The sequence below is a fragment of the Gallinula chloropus genome (genome assembly GCF_964237585.1).
Source record: "Gallinula chloropus genome assembly, chromosome: Z".
Taxonomy (NCBI): Eukaryota; Metazoa; Chordata; class Aves; order Gruiformes; family Rallidae; genus Gallinula; species Gallinula chloropus.
In genome coordinates this window covers 51,765,607-51,789,481 of record NC_140089.1, presented here as the reverse complement: position 1 = coordinate 51,789,481, position 23,875 = coordinate 51,765,607, and the positions used below count along the sequence as shown (strand labels likewise).

Sequence of the window (23,875 nt, the reverse complement as noted above, 5' to 3'; positions counted from 1 at the left end):
ACGTGGTGGTTTTGTCTATTTTTCCTTGGTTCTGTGTGGGCAAAAAGAAAACTGCACGTGACAATACTGTTGCTTATTATTTCTCTTCTTGCTTTTTGGTTCTCTTTCCTGTATGTCAAAAAAGAAAGATTGAATTCAAGCGCATTTATTAGTAATTGTTTGAGAGGGAAGGTGACCTTCCAAAGATTGAAAAAAAAAAAAAGATATACATTTAAAAGGATGCATTTATTTTTAGAAGCTTTTACTAGTGATGTTTTCTGTGTTTGGCTAGTTACACTAGTTACACCAAGGGTAAGTATGCTTTAATTGTTTTCAGTGTCATGGACTAATCCTCCATAAATTATCAAGTCCAGATCACTCAAGAATCATCGCTTCTAAGTGAATTACAGTAACTTTGTAGGAGGCTGTGTTCATTGACCACTCATGTATAAAAGGACTGGTAATCTCTATGGATAGTGTATATTAAATTAAGTGTGTATATGTGTGTATCTTTTGCAAGGTAAAAGATAATTTATAGCAACAGTTTTTTTAATACACTCATTTGCTGAGTTCATTGGGTTATTATTATGGTTTAAACTAATGTGATCTGTGACTTTTTTGGTCCAGGACACATATCACTGCATTCTGATGGGTATGTGCTTACACCTTCTTTGTTCCTTGGGCTTTGAACTTCTAGAATAGCACGTCACAGTTTTTAAGGTCCTTGTCCTCATAAGCTTTTTAGACAAGATGCCGTGCTTTCTGCAGAAAACTGCTTTCACTGAAAATTAAAAGACCAATGAGTTTATAGGTGTAACAAACATAGTAGTAGATGCTAACTACACTTACTACTCTAAACATTTGGGGTTTTGTAATATGATTACTTAGGGATTTGAAAAACATGTAGCTACCAGGAAAAAATTGTGCTGGTATGCACCAGCATATCTTTATAATTGTACAACTTTGTAAGGTGAGAAAATGTCTGAAGTATTCAAGAAACTTCAGACTGAAATAAGGATCTTCCAGTACCATCACTGTCTTTTTGGTTGGCTAAGAAGAAATACACGTTTGTATGAATACGTTGTGAAAAATCACTGAACACCTTACAGGGAATAATAATTTTAAAGTAAATTTTATTCCTGAAATAAAGTTTACATATCAATCTAAGAAGTATTTTTTGAGAAATTCATTAGGCTATATAAACAGCACATTTATATGACTGCATTTATGGATCTAGACTATGAATAGTAATAACATTTATTTTGGTTACATTAATTGACAAAATTATATTTTATTTTAGCTTAGTTATTAACAGAAACTGTTTTCTTTGGTAAAGTTGATATGAATGTGTTGTAATTTAAGTAGGAACCATTTTTAAAAATAGTTTTTGTATTTGAGAAAGTGCTCTCATGAAATTGGCCACTAGTAACCTTGTTTCCCAGAAGTGCATTGGCCTTGCAGCTCTCTTCAAAGAACTTTATAACCTGTGAAATAGTAGATATTAGTAAGTAGCTCATCTTTCAGTTTTATTTATTTATTTATTAATAATTATTACTTTTTTTTTTAATTTCCTGTTTAGGGGGATTACTGAAGCTCGGTTTGTTTATGTCTTTGTTCTTGGCATAGTCTTCACTGGCACTAAAGATTTACTAAAGTCACAGGTTATTTCTGCAGACTCCAGCATGAAGAGTACAGGATTATGGGAAGTATATAGTGGATTGGTTCTACTAGCAGCCCTTCTACTTAGACCTCACAATTTACCAGTCTTGGTGTTTTGTCTGCTGATTCAAACAGTGATGACGAAATATATCTGGACACCTTTGCAATGTGATGCAGCACAGATTACTATCATGCATTACTGGTTTGGCCAAGCTTTCTTCTATTTTCAGGTAAGCTGAATACTCTTCCTGCAGTTTTTGAAAGAAATATTGTCCATTTTGAGTAAAACACTGTCTTAATCTCAGGAAGAGTTTTCTGACTTCTCAGAAAGGTTTAGCTTCTAACTGTATTATTAATGTTCTGTTTTCAGAATAAGGGAAATAGGCATATTTTGATCACTTATCCTCAGTACAGGTTTCTGAAAATGCTATAAATATCAGATAGCTATACTAGAAGTGACTTTGGTCTGTTAGTGGGCCTCCTACGTACTGTTCTGCTGATAACAAATTAAAAAATTTCATATGAGTTGATTAATACCAATAAAAGGCAGATGGCTTTTTGTCCCCGATTCTTGACGCTTACAAAACCTTTGGTAGAATCACAATAGATCCACATACAGTTTAAGACTGAAGGGAAGTTCTGTGACAAGTTAATATCTCTTCTGAGAATCAGAACTAATTACCATTCTTATTATATCAAATGGTATTTTCTTTCCTAAGGAGCCTTACTAATTTCAATAACATAGTTCTCTGCATTGCAAATAAGGTTGGAATTCGACAAAAACTTTCCTTAGCACTGAAGCTGGAGAGGTTCATCCCACTTCTAATAACACTGAGAACTTAGTATAGCAGACTCTTAAATTAAGCAGACTTAACTTTGTTAAGTTGGAAATGATGTGGTTGGTTTCTGGTTTAGGAGGAGAGGCTTTCTGATTTGTTTCAAATTTTCAAGGTGAGAGCTGTGTTGCCTTTGCTTTTGAGGCAAGCTGAGGTTGTTAGAACTGTAGTCAAACCTTGGGCACTTAGTAATGTGTTTCTGATCCTGTTGGTACTGACTGAGGATTGGCTTGACCTTACTCTGAAATACGTATCAGGGTAAGGAGTTGCTGATGGGGGTAAGATCATCATGATTCATCCCTTCCTGCCCAGTTTTCTTGCTCAGAGGATGCAGCATTTTGTAGTTGAATGGCTTTTGCATGTCTTGAATGTTTCCGTTCAGGCAGACAGCTCCTTCTGAAAGAAGCCCGTAGTGTGGTTGGCAATACTGAGCTGCCAAACAAAAGAGCTGCCAGAAATGTAATGGTAAATAGGCTGGCAAGAAAATGCTAGCTAGGGAAAAGGGACTAATAAAGAATGGTTTGAATGTTTCCATAAAACACCCATTTTCAGTGATGATGAAGTCTTGGTTAAGAATATAACAGAAGACTTGAGACTGGAATATGCCTTTGGAGATCAATCAGTCCAACTTCCCCCTCATCCAGTGGCAGGTCAAACATAGCAGGTTGGTCTGGACCATGTCCAGTTTGATTTTTAAGACCTGCAAAAATGAAGACTCTGCAACATCTCTGGACAGGTGGTTCCAGTGCTTGACTACCCTAGCCACAGAAAAGCTGCTTCTGATCTTTAAACAAAACTTGATCACAACACTGAGAGCCTGGCAGCTGAGCCAGTTTTCAGTCCAGCTTGCAGCCCACTTTGCTAGGCTGGACTGCATCAGTTTCCCTGTGAGGATGTTACAGGAGATGGTGTTAAAAGCCTCCTTGTGAGGTGCATGTGCGTGGTGTGATGGAACAGAAAATAAGGACTTTTTGAAATAATAAATCTGCTGTGGAAGTGTAATTGGGTAGGTTAAATTTTGTATCTTCTCTTAGCTGAATGCTGCAAAAAATTGGGGAGTAACTTTTGGGGAACAATTTCTATGAACTTTGGAACACATGTTATGCTGCTTCAGAAATAAGCTATCAGAGGCTATCTGGAGCATAACACCTCTTTCAGTTTGACTATGCTATACTGAAGGTTTTATTCCATGCCAATAAAAATGTATTTATTCAATGCCAGTAGAAGGAAACAGATCTGATAGCATGTAGTGGGTTTTGTTTAGTGGTTTTATACTGGTGTTAGTGGGAACACAGAAATATGTTTTAAGATCTTTCTTTTTTATGACTAATTTTTTTTTTGAGCTTTCGACTACCCTTACAGTAGAGTTTTTTTGTTATAAGGACTAGAAGAAGTAATTTCCATTTTAATTGGCTGCACATTGTGCTGATGGATATCCTGCATTTTCGTGGCATTCATGCAGGCCCCATCACCCTGCTGGTAATTTTGACATTTCTTCTCAATGTGTTTCCTTTGGAAATAATAACTTCCAGCATGATACATATTTCAGAAAACTTCAGGAAATGTTAAAAATTAGCTCTGACAAGAGACTCTTGCATATAGACATGCTGCTGAATCACAGCATCCAAAGCTCAGAAAGGAGAAACTCTCCATTGCTTTGTAGAGAGCCAGATTGTTTGATTGGTCTTTGTGCATCTCCTGTCATGCTGGAAAATGAAAGGTAATACTTACTTCTCAAAACTTCTGGTAGAAGCAGACTAAAGCTTTATTTCCCCCATGTTGTTTCCCATGCTGGCTTACTATTAAATCTGAGAAATGAAACATAGCAGATCCAGATAAGGAACTGCCTTTTTTTTTGTCCTATCACATACATGTCTGTGAACTCTAGCTTTGAATAATGTGGTGGGTTGACCCTGGCAGAACCCCAGGTGCTCACCAAAGCTGCTCTGTTACTCCACTCCTCAGCTGGACAGGGAAGAGAAAATATAATGAAAGGCTTCTGGGTCAAGGTAAGCACAGGGAGAGATCCTTCAGCAATTACTGACACGGGCAAAACTGACTCAAGTTAGAAAGAAATTTAATCTAATTTATTACCAAGCACAACAGAGTAATGAGAAATAAACCCAAATCTTAAAACCCCTCCTCCCAGCCCTCCCTTCTTCCCAGACCTAACTTCACTCATGATTTCTCTATCTCCTCCCCTCCGGAGCAGCATAGTGGGACAGGGAATGGGGGTTATGGTCAGTTAATCACACCTTGTCTCTGCTGCTCCTTCCTCCTCAGGGAGAGGACTCCTCACGCTCTTTCCCTGCTCCAGCACGGGGTCCCTCTCATGGTAGATGGTCTTCTGTGAACCTCGCCAGTGTGAGTCTCATCCACAGGGTGCAGACCTCCAGGACCAGACTGCACTAGCATGCCCTGCCATAAGTCATGCCAGCAAACCTGCTCCAGTGTGGGGTCCTCTTTTCATCAGTCTACAGGTCCTACCAGAAGCTTGCTCCAGCACAGGTTTCCCATGTGGTCACAGCCTCCTTTGGGTGCATCCACCTGTTTCACCATGGACCTCCATGGGCTGCAGGGGGACAGCCTGCCTTGCCGTGGTCTTCTCCATTGTCTTCAGGGGTAATCTGCTTAGGTACCTTGAGCACCTAGTCCCCCTTGTTCTTCACTGACCTTGGCATCTGCAGGGCTGTTTCTCTTATATCACCTCACACATCTCTCTGGCTGCAAAAGCTGCTATTTTTTTTCCCCACCTACTTAACTATGTTACCCCAGAGGTGCTACCACTGTGTCTGATTGGCCTGGCCTTACCCAGCAGTGGGACTATCTTGGAGCTGGTTGGTATTGGCTCTGTTGGTTATGGGGGAAGTTTCTAGCAGCTTCTTGTAGAAGCCCCTCCTGCAGCACCCCCCAGCACCAAAACCTGGCCACACAAACCCAATACAAAGACATTCTTCTGAATTTAACCATGGCTTTGAAAAAGTTTTGACAAATTCTCATACTCTTTAGCACAGGGCCCTTTAAAAACTGTAGCCATTTCTGAAGAACTTGCCAACACTTTTTTACAGATTTTTTTACTACCTACTTGGAAAACCAAGAAGTGTGGCTATTCAACATCAAGTCATAATCGAAACATCATATGGTTTGGGTTGGAAGGGACCTTAAAAATCATCTAGTTCCAACCTACCCATGAATTGTAATAGAACAGGAAGGATTTTAGAAAGAACAGTTTTGATTGTGGCCTATTTATCTGTTTCCTCTATTTTCCTCTATTCATCTTTTTTTAATTTTTCAAAACATCCTAGAAATGTTTCAAAAATAGAGAAATCAATTCTTCTAAAGGAAAAAATGCTTTTAAGAGTCAAGACAGATGGAATTTTCCTCCACACCCTACTCCTTAGAGAACACTTTTTCAGTTCTCTTTTAAAAATTGTGTAAGTACATTTGCATTAGATGCCCTTTCTAGGGTGGAGATTAAGAGTTTGACCAAAATACCACTCTTCAAATGTTAGCTTTGTTCTTTTATTCTCTGATGAAAAAACTATTCTGCAGGTACGGAAAGGAATAAATTGAATCATACAAGGCTAAGAGGTTTTTTTTTTTTCCTCTCCACAGTTGAAAGCAATTATCTGATCTGCAAAATGTTAGTGTAGAAAAGTAGAATGGTCAAGCTGGTAGCTCATAAAATTACAGAGGCTACAAATTAATGATCTCTTTCCAGTTGGTAAATTTCTCCTAATTTGTCCTAAGAATAGTTTTTCCTGTCTGGGACTCTAGATCCAGGGATGGAAGAAATTTCGTCCAGAAATTATGTTTAATGTCATGCTCATTATATGTAAGTTTTCTCAGTATGTAGCATTCTGATCTGCACTACTAGGAAACATTAAAAACTTGACAACCTATAAAACCAACTTCTTTATTAATTCTTTTTCTTGGATATGTTTAAGCTTCTTCTTTCCCTTCATTTGTGTTCAGAGTCTAGAACATGAATGACTCGTAGCAAGGGAAAAACTGTTCACTTTGTGTAGCTTAAAATCAGGGTTGAAGTGTTTTATTGATTTATTAGTGACACATAAATAACTAGAAATCATATATTAGTGGCACTTAATTAACTGGCATTCACTGAAGTATAGAGGCAGGATCCATACCACATATACAAACATTTTCTGTGTCATTTTTTCTACCTGATCTGAAAAAGGTCTCTCCTGCACCTCTGCACCCTTCTTCCAAACACATAATTAGTAAGTTACAAACACTCTCTTCTTACAGCAATGCATGTTCCTCTGTTTACTCACACCTCTTGTGACAGATACAGACACTCAAGCTTGAGGTGTTTATGTGCTATAGATGAGTGGTATCAAGAGAAGCTGTAGATTATTTTGTGTAGTTATGTTTGCTTTCCAGCTCTTCCTTACCTGACTGGAGTTCTGAAAATACCCATACTTTTCATTGTGTAGCATTATGGTTTACTAACAGATTTTGTTTGATTAAACCTTGTTGGAAAAGCAGAGAGGACTTTTGCTTTGTTTGGTTTTCAGATCTTCTCCTTAATTTTATGTCTTCAGTGAAGATCCATCGTTCCTACTGAGTAAATGGTCCCAGATTTAGCAGATGACTGTCTTGGCTGTGACCATCAACACTGAGGTCTTAAATTCTGACTGACTTGGGAAAGGGTTGTATTTCAGACAGAGTATGTATCATTTGTTCTTAAATACCTAGTTGAGGAAGTACAACCGGGCTGCTTCTGCTGGAGAAATCTATCAAGTTCTCAACTTCAGTATTCACCTCTGTTCCGTATGCTTGGTATCAGCTAGTCATTTGTCATATCTATCTATGCTTGAAAGCTAGGGGAGAGGTGTGAAGGAAGCACAGCTGTATTGTGGTGATCAGTGGAGCAGAGTCTGACTGGAGACCTGTGACTAGTGGTGTTCCCCAGGGCTCGGTGTTGGGTCCAGTCCTGTTTAATATCTTCATTGACGACCTTGATGAGGGAATAGCATCCACCCTCAGCAAGTACCCGATGATACAAAGCTGGGAGGAGTGGCTGACACGCAGGACACTGCGCTGCCATCCAGCGAGACCTGGACAGGCTGGAGAGCTGGGCAGGGAGAAACCAGATGAGGTTCAACAAAAGCAAGTGTAGAGTCTTGCACCTGGGAAGGAATAACCGCTTGTATCAGTACAGGCTGGGGGATGATCTGCTGGAGAAGAGCTCTGTGCAGAAGGACCTGGGGGTCCTGGTTGATGACAGGTTGGCCATGAGCCAGCAGTGTGCCCTGGTGGCTAAGAGAGCCAATGGGATCCTGGGGTGCATCAGGAGGAGTGTGACCAGCAGGTCAAAGGAGGTGATCCTCCCCCTCTACTCTGCCCTGGTCAGGCCCCACCTGGAGTATTGTGCCCAGTTCTGGGCTCCCTGGTATAAAAAAAAGACAGGGATCTCCTGGAGAGAGTCCAGGGAAGGGCTACAAAGATGATTAAGGGCCTGGAGCATCTCCCCTATGAGGAAAGGCTGAGTGATCTGGGACTATTCAGCCTAGAGAAAAGAAGACTAAGGGGGGACCTAATCAATGTTTATAAATATCTTAAGTATGGGATGCAGGGGGAAATGGCCAGCCCCTTTTCAGTGGTCTGTGGGGACAGGACAAGGGGCAATGGCTGCAAGTTGGAGCACAGGAAGTTCCACACCAACATACAGAAGAACTTTTTCCCAGTGAGGGTGACAGAGCCCTGGGACAGGCTGCCCAGGGAGGTGGTGGAGTCTCCTTCTCTGGAGATATTCAAGACCCGTTTGGACGCCTATCTGTGCAATATGAGCTGGGGAGCTGCTTTGGCAGGGGGGTTGGACCTGATGATCTCTCGAGGTCCCTTCCAACCCCTGTGATTCTATGATTCTATGATTATTAGGCAGGATGTGCACTGCTGGTATAGACTTAAATATCTTCCCTGACTTACTTTCTTCAAGTTTTGTGGTTGCTAGAGCTACTGCTATTAAACTGATTGGGTTCAGAGTGGTGCTAGTTTTTTAATATTCTAACAGGCATAAAGATCTAATGTAGCATACAAAAACGATAGCAGGTTTATGGTTGAAATACAGAAATTGAAAAACACTGAAATTTCTTGTTGATGTAGATCAGATTGGATACTAAATTTAAATGGTGCTAGTTAAATGAGGCAGGAGAAGAGAAATATAAACTAAATATAAACCGTTTCCATCTGGAAATAGGGAGATTTGGAGAACTACTTTCTGCACATGTCCTGGTGTGATTATGAGGAGAATGAGACTTCTTGCTTATGTTGCTGGCCCTCTATTAAATCTTGGTAGGCAAGTGGGTACGTAATGACAAAAGCAGTAATGTTGTCTTGCAAAGTGTGAAATGTAAGTGATGGCCTTTTGAATATGATAGTGAGTAAAAATAGCCTTGTTCAGAATAGCATACTTAATGAATGAGACAGGTTTCTTTCAAAAAATACTCTAGGCTCCTTAAAGACTTTATGGAAGTATAGCCATGAAAATCTCAGTGTACTGAGTAAGCACGGTTCATTGGAACAGATAGTATTTTTCATTACAGAGGAGAAGGATCTGGGGGTGTTGGTTGATGCTCACCTGAACATGAGCCAGTAGTGTGGCCAAGGTGGCCAGCAGCATCCTGGCTTGTATCAGGAATAACATACCAACAGGATCAGGGAGGTGATCATCCCCCTTTACTCAGCTCTGGTGAGGCTGTACCTCAACTACTGTGTTGAGTTTGGGGCCCCTAACTACAACAAAGACATCGAGGCCCTGGAGCATGTCCAGAGAAGGGCAGTGAAGTTGATGAGGTGACAAACACAATGGGCTGCTGAGGGAACTAGGGCTGTTTAGTCCGGAGAAGAGGAGGCTGAGGGAAGACCTTATTGCTGTCTACAGCTATCTGAAAGGAGGTTGTGGTCAGCTGGGGGTCAGCCTCTCCTCGTAAATAAGTAGCGACAGGAGAAGAGGGAATGGCTGCAAGTTTTGCCAGGGGAGGTTCAGGTTAGAAATGAGGAGAAATTTCTTCTCAGAAAGAGTGGTTGGGCACTGGAAAGGGTTGCCCAGGGAGGTGGTGGAGTCACCATCCTGCCGGCTGTTTAAGGAAAGGTTGGGTACTTAGGGACATGTTTTAGTGAGTCGGTAATATGGGTCGTAAGGGGACAGACAGTTGGACTGGATGATCTTGGAGGTCTTTCCCAACCTCAATGATTCTATGATTAATCAGTTGGTATAGTGGATGAAAGGTGGGGGGGCGGCAGAATGAAGTACCTGAGTGTGAAAGTTAATTTTTTTGACCTTAGGTTAGAAAACCCCCCACCCGACAGATTAAGTCCAGGTTAAAACCAAATGGCTTCAGTTTACACTTGGTTTTGCATTCTGTCTTCATCTCTGTGTGGGCCCTGAGTGCATCTCCTGTCTTAGAGTTTAGTTTAGGGGAGTTCAAGGTCATCTCACTAAGAGGAGCTGCTGGGAGAATAGTTAAAAGGAAGGTCCTGGCCCTCTTTTCCTTTGGGAACTGCTTTTAATATGATGCTTTACTGCCTGTGCAGCTGTGTAAGCAGTCATGCCCTGTGTCTGTCTCATACCTTCTTGCACCTAATCTGGACCTGATCATTGTCTCTGGATCCAGTCCTGACCTGGACATGCCACTGAGCATTCCATGTCCTTCTGATTTACTGTGCTCACCTGCCTTGTTTTCTTGCTCATTTCCCAGCTTACCTTCTGTGGTGGTTTGACCAGATGCCCACCAAAGCCACTCTATCACTCCCCTTTTCAGCTGGAAAGGGGAGAAAATATATATTGAGAGGTTTAGGAGTTGAGATAAGGACAGGGAGAGATCATTCCACAATCAGCGTCACGGGCAAAACAGACTCAACACAGAATAAAGGAAAGAAAACTCTCTAATTTATTGCACTACACTACACATGCACACAGTGAAAACAGTTGGATAATGAGAAATCCATCCAGATCTTAAAGCACCTGCCCCCACCCCTCCCATCTTTGTGGACTCAACTTTATTAATGATTTCTCTCCCATCTCCTGCCATTGTGGCACAGGGAGGGGTAATCAGGATTTTGGTCAGTTCCTCATGAGTTGTTTTCCTTCTTAGCCATGAGGGCCATTCCTCACACTCTTCCCCTGCTCCAGCGTGGGGTCCCACCCACAGCAGACAGTCCTTAACTAACTTATCTAACGTGAGTCCTTTCCCACAGGGCTTCAACTTTTCACCCACTGTCCCAGCATGAGTGTGGTCATAAAATTGTACCATGTCTCAGTCTCTCAAGCCCAGGCTGCTGCTCTCGCATGGATCTCCCTCTCCCTCTCCCTCTCCCTCTCCCTCTCCCTCTCCCTCTCCCTCTCCCTCTCCCTCTCCCTCTCCCTCTCCCTCTCCCTCTCCCTCTCCCTCTCCCTCTCCCTCTCCTTCTCCCTCTCCCTCTCCCTGGCCGTGGGTCCAGCCTTGAGCCCAGCTGGTGTTTACTGAGGGAAGCTTCTAGCTGCTTCTTATGGAAGCCACCCCTGCACTACACCAGAACCTTGCCATGCAAAACCACAACACCTTCCCGTGCAGAACTAGCCAGTCCTTCCTGCTCTCTGACAATGTGAATCTAAAAGGCAATATTAAACAGTTGTAGCTTACATGAGAAGACCACACAGTTAACTCATTTTTCCAGCCCTTTAGCAAGGTTTTTGTGAATAGGAAGCAGTGGAAAAGGTTGCTTACACTGGTTGTAGATTGTTCACGCTTGAAGGTTTTCCAAGGTTTCCCTGCGTTATTTATGTGGAGCTGGATAAAAACTCTTTAGCCTTGTTTTAGTAGATGGGGGTCTTTGCTTTGTTATTGCTTTGTGCAAACTGATGAAGACAAGCACAGTTAAACATATTCCAGTATTGTCAAACAGATACGAAATTAATACATTTAGTCAGATTGCTGCTTATTTGTCAGGATTTTATTACAAGCCTGAGAACCTCTTGATGAACTTTTCAACAAACTCAAATGATTGATTATTTTCTCCTAAGCTCTGAGTTGTTCACGTCTCATAAGTCATCAGTTACTTCCCAGAAGTATATGATATCTTTATCATTGCTACTGGCCCTTCAGTTGCACTATGAATGTAAATAAGAAGAGGAGAAAGAAAATAATCTCACAACCTTTAAGACTTGTTTATACTTTCTGCTATTTTTTATGTCTGGACAAGAACAAAATAGGATTGTAAATTTTCAGAATAATTTATATGAAAGTCATCTTGCCTTTAGGTAGAGAGATGGACTATGTGACATTTTAAACTGGCTAATAGCTTTCTTTTGTTATGATTTCAAACCACTGTAGGATAATTTACATTGGAGAGTCTTTCAGAAGGTCCACACTTCAAGCCCATTCTCAGAGCAGCATCAGCTGTGAGGTCAAACCACATTGCTCAGGGTCTTGAAACCTCCAAGGACTGGAGACACAAGTCCAGTCAACAACTGGTCAACCTTTTCCAATGACTTGTTTCACCTTAAATATTTACTTCAAATACTTAAAATAAATTCCTCATTTTATGCTTGTTTATATAATTCCTGTTACTAGAAAGGCATACAATTACATGACAGGCTCAGTGGAAGTATGGTAACAGTCTGCTATGTTAAATTAGTTATTAAACAACCCAGAAGTATGTCAGTTTTATCTTGCAAATTTGGGCTTCTCAGTTCTGTGACTGTCCCTGACATACTGCAGGTTATAGCACAAATTCAGTGAGTTATTTGGTATCTGAAAAATTTCCATAAAAATCATTGCCACTTTGAAGAAGGTTTAAGATTGTTTTCATTACTGCATATGGAGGGATTCACCTCTGTCATTGTAGCAAATATGCTGAGTAGTCTCTCTAGCCAGTGTTCTTATATTTAAGCTTCATTGATCAAGATCACAATGGATTATTGTCGAATGCTTTTATGCAGTGCCTCCTGCCACTTTCTCCCCTTTCCACAATAAGTTAGTACACTGAAATACTCCAGTGATACTTCAAAATAAAAGCAGAGACTCTAAATTTTCAATTATTCATGTGTTTTGTGGAGTATTACAAATTAGAATCTACAAAAATTCAGTTCAAATGTAAGACTTGGTCTTGGAAAAAGATATCTAGTGTGAAGAAAAAATGCTTCTTACTGCTTGGCAAGGCTATTCCAATAGTAGCTGTGGAGCCATCCTGAGCAGTTTCCTAGTGAGAGTCGGCTGTTTTGACATTTAACATCCAGTGTGGTCAGAGTTGTGTGGATCCAAGTGTGTGCATCCTTACTCTTCTACAGCTCAGTCACTTTAGACAAAGTTGAAGATAGCTGGAGTAAGCCCAGTGTGAAAGGAACCAGAGGGAGTTGGGAAGAAGGTGGAAAGCACTGTTTCATCTTCCAGGTTTCTTCCTCTGCCCTCATTGTCTTCCAGAGGAGAGTACATCTTTTTGCCATGTTGTGCAGGAGCAGTGTGTTTATTCTTACTCCTTCTCACATGCAGTGCGATGGGCAGTTGCCCTCAAGTGTCAAGGATCAACCGTGTGTTTATGTAGATGGACTAAACAGTGTGAAAGAGACTTTTCAGCTGTTTGTGAAGTGAGCAGGTTTGCCTGGCGTCTTGGCTTTCTGCTCTGCATGCATCATACAGAGGAGAGTGAGGGGAGAACATATGTGGTGGGTAAAACACCTGTTGCTATGGACAAAGAGCAAGTTCTCTCCCTACCTGTTCCTGTCGAACCTTTGCTTGCTGAGGAGCAGCACCCTGCCTTGCTCCCAATGTATTGCACCTGGTCTTTCTGCTTTTGCCACGACCTCAGTCTATACCCCTTAAATCCGAGGAGGAGTCTTTTACTGCTTTATTTTCCAGTCTCATCTTCAAAGTTCTGGAACACAGATAGGCTTTTTCTTTAGCTGCTTGTCATTAGTTATTCTTTGCTCTGCTCCTGTCATTGCTGCACATTACGCTAAATGCATAACAATAATTTATTACACTGGTGCAGTGTAACAATAAATCACTTGATGGTGCATGATGAAGGTCAAAATGAGAAAGATTGACAGTAATATGACAGATTTATCTGCTGTATGGTGTCGTGGTAAAATCCATACGTTACTTCACTCTTACAGCATCAGTCTCCCCTTACATTCTGGGAATATCTTGTTAGGATTCATGGGGATAGTGACTACTCATAATGACCTCCAGATGGTTCTGTCGACATGGAGCTGTTTCAGGAACAGTGTTTCTGCTGTCCCTGGTGCCTAGTTACCGATGTTCGTGAAAAAGCCACCTATTTTTTGTGCTGGTGTGCTGACCTTGGTTAGGTGCCAGATGCCCACCAAAGCTACTCATTCATTCCCCTCCTCATCTAGACAGGAGAGAGAAATTAGAGAAGATACAATAAGGCTCATGGGTTGAGATAAGGACAGAGAGAGATCATTCAGCAGTTACTGTCACGGGCAAAACAGGCTCAAGTTAGAAAGAAATTAATCTAATTTATTACCAAGCACAATAGAATATAGTAGTGAGAAATAAAACCAAATCTTAAAACACCTCTTCCCACCCCTCCCTTCTTCCTGGGCTCAACTTTACACCCCAAATTCTCTACCTCCTCTCTGCTAGGGGCACAGGAGGATGGGCAATGAGGGTCACGGTCAGTTCATTACATGTTGTCTCTGCTGCATCTTTCTCCTCAGGGAGAGGACTCCTCACACTCCTCCCCTGCTCCAGTGTGGGGTCCCTCCATGGGACGCAGTTCTCCAGGAGCTTCTGCAACCTGACTCCTTCCCGTGGTCTGCAGTTCATGAAGAGCTGCTCTAGTGTGGGTGTCTTGCATGGGGTGCAAACTTTCCAGTACGCTACCCCATGGAGTCACAAGTCCTGCCAGCAGACCAGCTCCAGCATGGGCCTCTCTCTCCACGGGTCCAGGGGTCCTGCCAGGACCTTCCTTCAGTGCTGGCTTCCCACAGGGTCACAGCCTCTTTTGGGTGCATCAGCCTCCTCCAGCATGGGGTCTTCCATAGGCTGCAGGTGGATATCTGCTCCGCTGGCAACCTCCATAGGCTGCAGGGGGACAGCCTGCTTCACAGTGTTCTTCACTATGGTTTGCAAGGTAATCTCTGCTCTGGTGCCTGGAGCACCTCCTCCATCTCCTCCACTGACCTTGGTGTCTGCAGAGTTTCTTATCTCACCACACTCATCTCTCTGGACATTGGTCCTGGTGTCACCACAGCCCTACACCACCCCTGCTTTCTGTGTTTTCACAGAAGTGCTGCCACCATGGCTAATGGGCTCGGCCTTGGCCAGTGGCAAGTCTGTCTTGGAGCTGGCTGGCCTTGGCTCTGTAAGACCTAGGGGAAGCTTCTGGCAGATGCCACCCCTGCTTTCCCCTCAGTACCAACCTTGCTATATATACCTTGTGTGCTCTGGATTCTATGGGCAACCCAGATGTGTACCTAATGATAGCATGTTCCCACTGGGTAACTTGTGGTTCAAGAAAACTTCAGTCACTAAGCTGAGAAGAGATCATGTTGGAAGGAAAGGGGAAGCCTCCGCTCTGCATATCCTCTGTGGTGACTGGGTCTGAGGCTATCAGTGGTGACAGCCCTTACATTAGCGTGGTTCTGGGATTCTGTAGGAGGGAGAGTTTGGTGGCTGTTACAATACTGGTGCTGTAGAAACCAGACAGCTTCTCCAGGTACAGTAAAAATACCTGTGTCTGAGGAAATTGCCGTGGCCTGCTACGCTAAGAAATGCTCTGCCTTAATCACAGGCTGTGTTTGCTGCGTTAGGTCTTTGAGTGGAGTTGTCAGTGGAAAATACTGCCTTCCATTTCATATCATTCCTTGTTCTTCAGTGGTCTTAGCGGGTTAAAAAGAATACTAGGTAAAACATACAAGTCTTGCATAGATCTTGATACTTTCATTGCTGTATATTCAGTGTGTTTTTCTCTACCTATGGTTTAAATGAGTTTTATTGATGTTTCTGGATATCTAGAGTGACTTTTGGTCTATTTCAGTGCAATCTGTTGTGGAATAGAGACTTGGGAAGCACAAACCTCTCTGAATTTGCCTGTCTTAAACTTGTGTTATGGGGCAGACAGGTGGGTGGTGTAGTGTCCCACTACAGCTCTAAATTAGAGCCCTCTTGACTTGAAGGGCAAGGAATATTTATTTCATGTTGTAATTTTAGGCAACCGGCTTAAAATCTTGGGTTTGAACCACGTGTGATAAAAAATGCATTTTTTTCATTGCTGTGACTGAAATCAACATGTGTAGCAGTCTGCTTTAAACTCCTTTGGGCATTTTTGGGGTGTAATTTATTAAACAACAGGGATCTTAGTTTGCAGACAAACTAAGAGGCAGAAGATCATACTGGTTTATGCCTTCATTAATCTGTATATCCTAAATAGGAGCTCTTGTCTGGTAAGTTGCTGTATTGAAAATCCAATATAAAGAATATGTTTGTACTGTAGAGTGGTTTAAAGACTAAGTCTTTAATTAGTGCAGTAACTAATGATATTCTAATATATTCTAAATGGTTTTCGGTTTTTTTGGTGGTATTTGAATCTTTTTTTATTCCTGTTTTCAGGGAAATTCAAATGGCATTGCTACTGTGGATGTTTCAGCAGGTTTTGTGGGACTAGAAAGCTATGTAGAGGTACCAGCTATCTTCCTCACAGCATTTGCAACATACACAGGACCTTTGCTTTGGGCCATTCATCTGCTGTGCTACTTGAGTTCTGAAGTTAGCAGGTAATCACATTTTGAATTAAAGTGATGCTTTTCTATTTAGTGCAGATATAAACACCATCCATTTAGTGTATACCTTTTTAAACAAATAGTTACATTCTTTTTTCTCTTTTTTTTTTTTTTTTGCACCCTTGGAAGTTAGGTTTCTATTAAGAAAATGCATGTTCTTTTTTGATATGAGTTTGTATAACCTCACTGTTCCAGTTTCATTTTCTCTGGGAGTATATATGTATATTTTACTAATTTTGTTTCTTCATTAGTTCTCAGTTTGCTGTGCTAAATTACTTAAAAATTTATTAAGTTTTATGGCAACAGCATGTGCTGCCTAAAAACATTCTTCTTGGAACCTATTAAGTAGGAGACTTGAAGACTTTTTACAGTAATAGAATAGAATTTAAACTTAACTAATGTGCTGTTCTTTGAATGTCTGTCCTTATTTGCAATAGTGACATACAACATTTTATAAATAAACCAGACCTATTTTATTGTATGTTACTGGTTATTGCAGTCATTGTAGCTATAATATTCGTACTTTTGGATATTTTGTGTAGCAGATGGGTTAATGTAAAATGAATTAGTTAATTTGGACTTTTAAGAAGACGTAGTTGGAAAATGCTTATGTAACTTAGAACATGCATGTAAAATCCAATTGGACTCTAATACTGCATTTAACTCATCATCCAGGGCATTCAAACTGAGAGATGCAGTGTGTTAAAGTAGGGAGAGGGGTTGTAAATTCCGTATCATATAATAGAAATGCAACAACTTGATAGAAGTAACATCTGACAGTGACTGAATTCTTACCATCCCAGAGTCTTTTCTCTTTCATCTGTAGAATTTAAAGGCACAGTTTTGTTTTTTAAAAGGGAACAAAATGTTGCAGCAGGCTTGACAGGTAGGATTTTAGACAGTATTAAGTTTATCACAACTCTTTGCCGTGTACATTCTCATCCTCTGTAAACCTCTGACTTCTACCTACAGAGTGTCACCTGGTCTCCTCCTGTTGGTGCTTTTTGTTTCCTGACTTCTCTCTTCTCTTTTCTCTTGTTTGTTTCCGGCTATAAGTACACTGTGAACTTGTGTTGGCATGTCTGTGTTCATCAAAGACATAAAGAGAAAGGATCCTCAGATGCCTAGACTAGTGAAGGTTTTTGAGACATGGATGACCTGTACTAACAGGCTAAATTCCTGCACAGTCATTTTGTCTGTTGCTCTGTATTAACAGGCACTTTTATCAGAGTTATTATTCACCTTGTTCACTAATTTGCCTGTCTGCCATATTGCTCTTTAAAGTTATGTCTAGCTTTCTGTACTTGGTTGCAGTGGACCCAGTGCTGGGTCATTGTATTGCTCAAGAAATGCACTCTTTAGTATAGAATGAGACTAGACTCAATGTAGAACATTACCTCTTAGTCTGAGGCCGGCTATCTTGAAGTCATCCTTAGTCTTATATAGATTGATACAAGGTACTGTTCTTTATGTATAATGTCCCTGAATATCTGCCTTTTCTCTGTTCATTCTGGTATTTTTTTTTGCTCTGGAAGTACTAGATGTGGAATACAGTAATTACTGATGTCTGGATTTTATAAATGCAGGACCCCTTTCTTGAACTTTCCTTATTACTTTGTGTCTTGACACGAAACTCAATTTTAACTCTGTTTCTAATGCTAATTTTAGCTTTAGTTACAGCTTTACTCCATCAATACATCTTCCCAGCTCTCAAGTTTTCTCCATTTTTTCAACTCTCTTTAAAAATCGTTTCCATGTATATATAAAAGCCCTGCCTCTTGTCTTGGTAAATATGATACCCATGACCTTGGATATTACTTACATTGTATTAATCTACTGTTTTTCACAATTCCTTTATACTTCTGTTGTGCTCTGTTTAAAATAGTGCTAGACAATTTCACTGCTCACATCCATGTTCCTGTATTGTGGGGGTTTTTTGGGCAGTCCCACTTTCCATTCTTCATTGTTACAGTGTAGGTGCTTTGGCATTGGAGGTTTTTGCTTTCCCTGGAGGATTCCAAGCACAGTGGAGTAAAACAGCTCAGTGCCATTTTCTGGGGAGGGAAAAAATAGGAGCTCTTGTAATGTTTTTAAAGAGCTGAAGTTTTAATGTTGTTTACGCCCTAGACTGCAGACTGTGATGAACACTAACATACAATGAAGAGAAAATTACGACATATAGCATGTTTTTTGAAATCTCTTCTAACAAAATAATGAAAGACTTTCTGTAACAAAATCTTTGAGGATCTGTACTTGTTTAGTATTGTTCAAATGATGTGTAGTAGCGTTGGTTGTTCTGATGTTTTCTTGGTTGAATTTTTGCAGATTAAAAGCTCAGCTAGTAGTGTTGCCAGGTACAGTGCTGGTTTAAACTGCTCTCAAGTGAGTAACTGTGACCTCTAATACCCACGTCACTTATGTAAGTAGATTCCATCAAGCAGCTCGTGTCTGCAGCCATTTTAAGGTTCATTTGGGTCAACTGGTAAGGTTTCCTCTTCAAAACAATGAATAACTATGGACTGGAATCTCTGTAGCCACTGGGACTTGTTTGAATTTGTGCATTATGGTGCTTGGAATTTGGCTTATACACTTGTTTTATGCTTTATTTTGCTGTTGCTGGCCAAATGGTTGCCTCGGTACTTTGTCATTATTCCTTGGAGCCAAGCTGAAACTGCAGAAGGCAGACGACAGCTGGTTCATGTGTTTTCTTAAATATATGGGAGACAGCATTTTCAAAAACTACTGGATGCTTTAGAATGTTCTTTGCAAAGGCTTCTTATTAACTTTTATAAGCAATATGCAACAGTAAGATTCAAACACTTTCTTTTTTTATGTGGTTCTGAGTGCAAGATGAAGAACCTTTCCCCACTTCCCCCACAGATAGGAAGGTCTAAAAGAATCTAGCAGCCCTGTTTTTTTTTGCAGTATGCTGAGTGGGTCCTGTTAGATTGCTACAGGATGTCATCAGGATGTCAGGCCCACCCTGGTATAGTCTCAGTTGAATGAATGTACCCAGAACTGTTCAGCAGTGCCATTTTTACCAAAATCCGTAATATTCTGCAGCCTTAGAGCTGTTGCATGTGAGGAAGTTGACCTGGACAGGGAAGTGTGACTTCAGTGCTAGCTATGTTCATTCTTTCCAGCCACGTGGCATAACACATGTAATTTATAGCTGCCTCAGTTGGGTTGGCTTACCAGAGCTTCTTGCTGGAGTTCTTAGAAGCTGAGCTCTACTGGGGCATCACTTCTTAGGGGCAAGTACACATGCATACCATTCTCTTGCTCTGCACTTTGCATTTAAGAAATCACAGAATACTTGAGTCTGGAGTCTAATCCTCCTCCTGTCCAGAGCAGGATCCTCAGGGCAATGTCCAGACACTCCAAGGTATCCTTGGGCAACCTGTTTCAGTGTGAAAACCCTTGCAGTAAAACAGCTGTTACCCAGTGTTTGAGTGGAATTTGTTGTATTTCACTTTGTGTCCATTGCCTTTCATACTTTCACTGACAGCCACAGAAAGAGTCTAGTAAGCCTCATGAGGTTCAACAAAGCCAAGTGCAGGGTCCTGCACCTGGGTCAGGACAACCCCCATTATCCATACAGGTTAGGAGTTGATGTGCTGGAAAGCCACCCTGAGGAAAAGGACTTGGGGGTGCTCGTGGATGAAAAGCTGGACATGAGCCACCAATGTGCACTTGGAGTCCCGAGGCCAAGCACAGCCAGGGCTGCATCAAAAGAAGTGTGGCCAGCCCATGGAGAGAGGTGATTCTGCCCCTCTACTCTGCTCTGGTGAGACTTCACCTGGAATCCTGTGTCCAGCTTTGGAGCCCTCAACCCAAGAAGGACAAAGACCTGTTGGAGCGCTTCCAGGGGAGGCCAGAAATACGATGAAAGGGCTGGAGCGCCTCTCCTGTGAAAAGAGGCTGAGAGGATTGGGCCTGTTCAGCTTGGAGAAGGCTCCAGGAGGACCTTACAGCAGCCTTCCAATACCTAAAAGGTGCCTGTAAGAAAGCTGGTGAAGAACTGTTCACGAGGGCATGTAGCACTAGGGTGAAGGGTAATGGTGTTAAACTAGAAAAAGGTAAATTTAGGTTGGATATTAGAAAAAAATTCTTCAATATGAGGGTGGCAAATCACAGGAAAAGTTTGACCAAAAAGGCAGTGGAGGCCCCATCCCTGGAGATATTCAAGGTCAGGCTTGATGAGGCTCTGAGTAACCTGATCTAGTGCAGATGTCCCTGCTTACTGCAGGGGGGTTGGACTAAATGACCTATAAAGGTCCCTTCCAACCTACCACATTGTATGATTCTACATCTTCTGGCCATCAAGTATTTATGAACATTGGTGAGAATCCTGTTGAAACTCCTCTACTCAAGGCAAAGTAATCCCAGCTTTCCTAGCCTCTCATTTTATGTCAGATGCTCCAGTTCTTTCATTGGGTTTGTGACCTTTCAATAGACTTGCTCCAGTACACCCGTGTCTGACTTGTACTGGGGAGCCCAGATCTGGATCCAGAGCCCCAGATGTGATCTCATTGCTGCTCAGCAGAGAGGAAAAGATCACTTTCCTCAAGCTGGTGGCTCTGCTTTTCCCACTACAGCCCTGGGTTGGCTCAAGGGAACATTGCTTGCTCATGTTCAGCTTGTCCATGAGGAACAATCTGTCCTCCTCTGCCAGGCTGTTTTCCACATGGTCCATCCCAAGCCTGTCCTGGAACATGTTTGTTCTTCCCCAGGTGCATGATTTGGCATCTCCCTTTGTTGGATTTAATAAGGTTCCTGGGGGCCATTTCTCCAGCTTGTCAAGGTGCCTCTGCGCGGCATCAGCCCCATCTACTGCATCGCCGCCAGCCTCTCCTCCCAGTTGTGTGGCCGAGGGAGGGAGCACTGCGCCGCCTGTGAATCCCTGGGGCTGATCACTAGTGAGTGGCCTCCAGGTGCTGCTGTTGACAGCCCGGTGAGCCCAGCAGCTGAGCCAGTTTTCAGTCCAGCTTGCAGCCCACTTTGCTAGGCTGGACTGCATCAGTTTCCCTGTGAGGATGTTGCAGGAGATGGTGTTAAAAGCCTCCTCGTGAGGTGCATGTGCATTTCATACATGTAGCCCAGGTATCTTCAGGTCAGTATGGTGTGATGGAACAGAAAATAAGGGGGTTTTGAAATAATACTGCTGTGGGAATATAGTTGGAACTCCTTAAGCAATTTTCTTCCATCTGATCAAACATGTGGAACTATAAAATATTCTCCTCATATGGAAAGGTAAATATGTTTCTGGAATAATTAAATGGCATGTGATAGACAGTCACATGGATATTACTGCCACTTTTAGTCCTTCAGGCTCTCCTAAGAAACTTGGCAGCTTAAATGTGATGGGATTTTCACAGACAGAAATAGTAAGAGCTCTTTTGCTTCAGTTGCCATGGAAACTGCAATAACTCCTGAAACTATTTTTGAGACAGGGAGTACTGATTAAACTGATGCCTAAACTTAACCAAGTATTCTCTCTGTGACTTGCATAAATTCCAAGGAGCACCTGATTCACACAAAGGGTAGTTTTACAGTGACCACTGTATTGATCTGATCTGAAGTAGAACTTTGGATTTTGGGATCCCTGTGATCAGAAAAAGGGCTGTGTTTTTGGATAATCTGACCTATATTGTATGACCTCACTGTGCAGTATGCTCCAGATGGATTCAGTTTTCAAGCTCCTACCCAAACAAAATTATCACTTGAGTGATGTTCACAGTGGTTGTGCAATTACCAGTCTCTAGCTCGGCATTGTGATAGTTTTCAGATTGCTTGCACATTGGAATCTGCATTTTAATGAGTTAGGTATTAGGGTGAACTGGTGGATGTTTCCTAGCATTAGAAGGCTGCATGCTAACTGGCTTTCCTTCCCTAGTGATCAGAAGCTCTAATAGTGCTTTCTTGTTACCAAATGGCTTTCAGGTATTGAAAATGGAAGTTATGCCCAGGCAGGTGTTAAAAATTGCAAGACTTTTAATGTTATGTCGTGACTTTGTTAATGTAGAACATCAACAGAGCAAACTTAGGTTCTGCTGTGAATTCTGTTATAATGCTGATCTAAACAGAATAAGGAGGGCATGCTAGTTAAAGGAATTTCAGCAGTCAGCAGGGGCTTTTGCCCTTCAGCCTTGTGTCTTTGATTAATGGAGTCCCCCATTCACTGTCCCTGTTAATACATTACTCCTTTTTCTTTCAACATAGATGGTCATGAAGTGAGTGTTTCAGCAAACTTTTTTTTCTTGAGCCCCAGGTAAAAAGTAAAAACCTCCTTAAAAACAAAGGAACAAGCTAAACATTTTCCCCAAACTTCATCAGTATCTTACAGAATTAAATTTTAATTCTTCTGCTTTCACTCCAGTCTCTTCCTTAGGTTATTTAAAACTGAAAAAATGTTGGCGTCTATGAACATGATGCTGCTGCATTCTCTAGAATGGTAATAGCCTGTTATCTATTGTGTTTAACAGCAGTCCTATTCTTGAAACAAATAAAAAAAATAAAGAATATATCTACTTGTTCACTGAATTGTATGGAAATGTAGTAGTGATTTGACAAGATTGGAATGGGGTTTTATTGCCACAAGCTGGAAGAGTATATACTCACTTAGGTGTGTCTCCTGATATGCATCACTTCAGTGATGGCAGGAGATTTCTTTTAGACATCACTAGTGATCTGTGATAGATACCTCTTTTTCATTCCTTTATCAAGCTGGTGAGACACTGATTTCCTCTGTGAGGCTTCCTTCAGGCAGCCATGGCTCTTAGTAGTGTAAAGCATTTTCTTAATAGTGAAAAGTGATCCAGAAAAGCAGGTTTGCTTGCAGTTGCCTCTTTGTTATAAACAAATGACAAGTTGCTTCAAAGCCATTTGCAAAATAAATGTCATCTTCTTACTCCATGGACCAGCTATACAGCTGTGCTTTAGGAGCTGAAACATTTTCCATGTAAATGTTAAGGAAATTCGTGTGCACAGAATTTATAAAAATACAGATTTGGGGTGGGTGAGGTTCTTTCTGCTTTGTGTAGATAGATGTAAGCATCTGAACATATCTGGAACTTTAAATATATGATCTCATTTTTGGTAAAGTTGCCAAACCCAATCTGCAGGGGGTTTTTTTTCTGGTAATGACTGATTACTCTAATTGGGAACTTGTGCTTCGGCGTGCTAGTTACTGCCCCAATGCGTTGTAGAGTTGGGTGCACAGCTTTCAAATGGTCCTATTGATGATGTGTACTGCCATTGCTATGAGATTGTTCTCATCAAAATTGGTGGCTTTGTTGGAGGCCACTGTGAGTAAGCATGTCAGATTTCCTTTTATTTTTTTAAATGGTCTGTCAACCTTTTCTTTGTGGATAATCTTGAATTGGAAGGAAAGTGTTCTGAAAATGTTTTTTTTTATTTTTGCCCAAGCTTTAATTTGAGTTTTTAGTTATTACATTGTCTTCCTCCTCTTGCTTGTCTGGAGTTTGTCTGACTTACAGAAGTATGCTCAAAAGCAACTACCTGAGTTAGCTGTACCACATCCCAGTTCTCAAAGTATCTGTGGAGCTACAAGCTTCTTCATGCTCTATCTAAAGTAGAGGTATCATTGTGCTGTACAAAAGGGTGCAGTGTTTGACTTTTATTCATGTTC

At 41.4% G+C, this 23,875-nt stretch overlaps 1 protein-coding gene across 1 annotated transcript in view; it reads left to right on the top strand.

The window, feature by feature from the left end:
* Positions 1 to 23,875, top strand: part of PIGG (phosphatidylinositol glycan anchor biosynthesis class G (EMM blood group)) — a gene marked incomplete at its 5' end in the record, with an annotated part of 87,054 nt that overhangs the window by 39,937 nt on the left and 23,242 nt on the right. The window contains 2 exons of the mRNA XM_084278416.1: positions 1,559 to 1,868; positions 16,055 to 16,218. Of these exons, the coding sequence (XP_084134542.1) occupies positions 1,559 to 1,868; positions 16,055 to 16,218 (474 nt within the window). The remainder of the gene's footprint in view (positions 1 to 1,558; positions 1,869 to 16,054; positions 16,219 to 23,875) is intronic.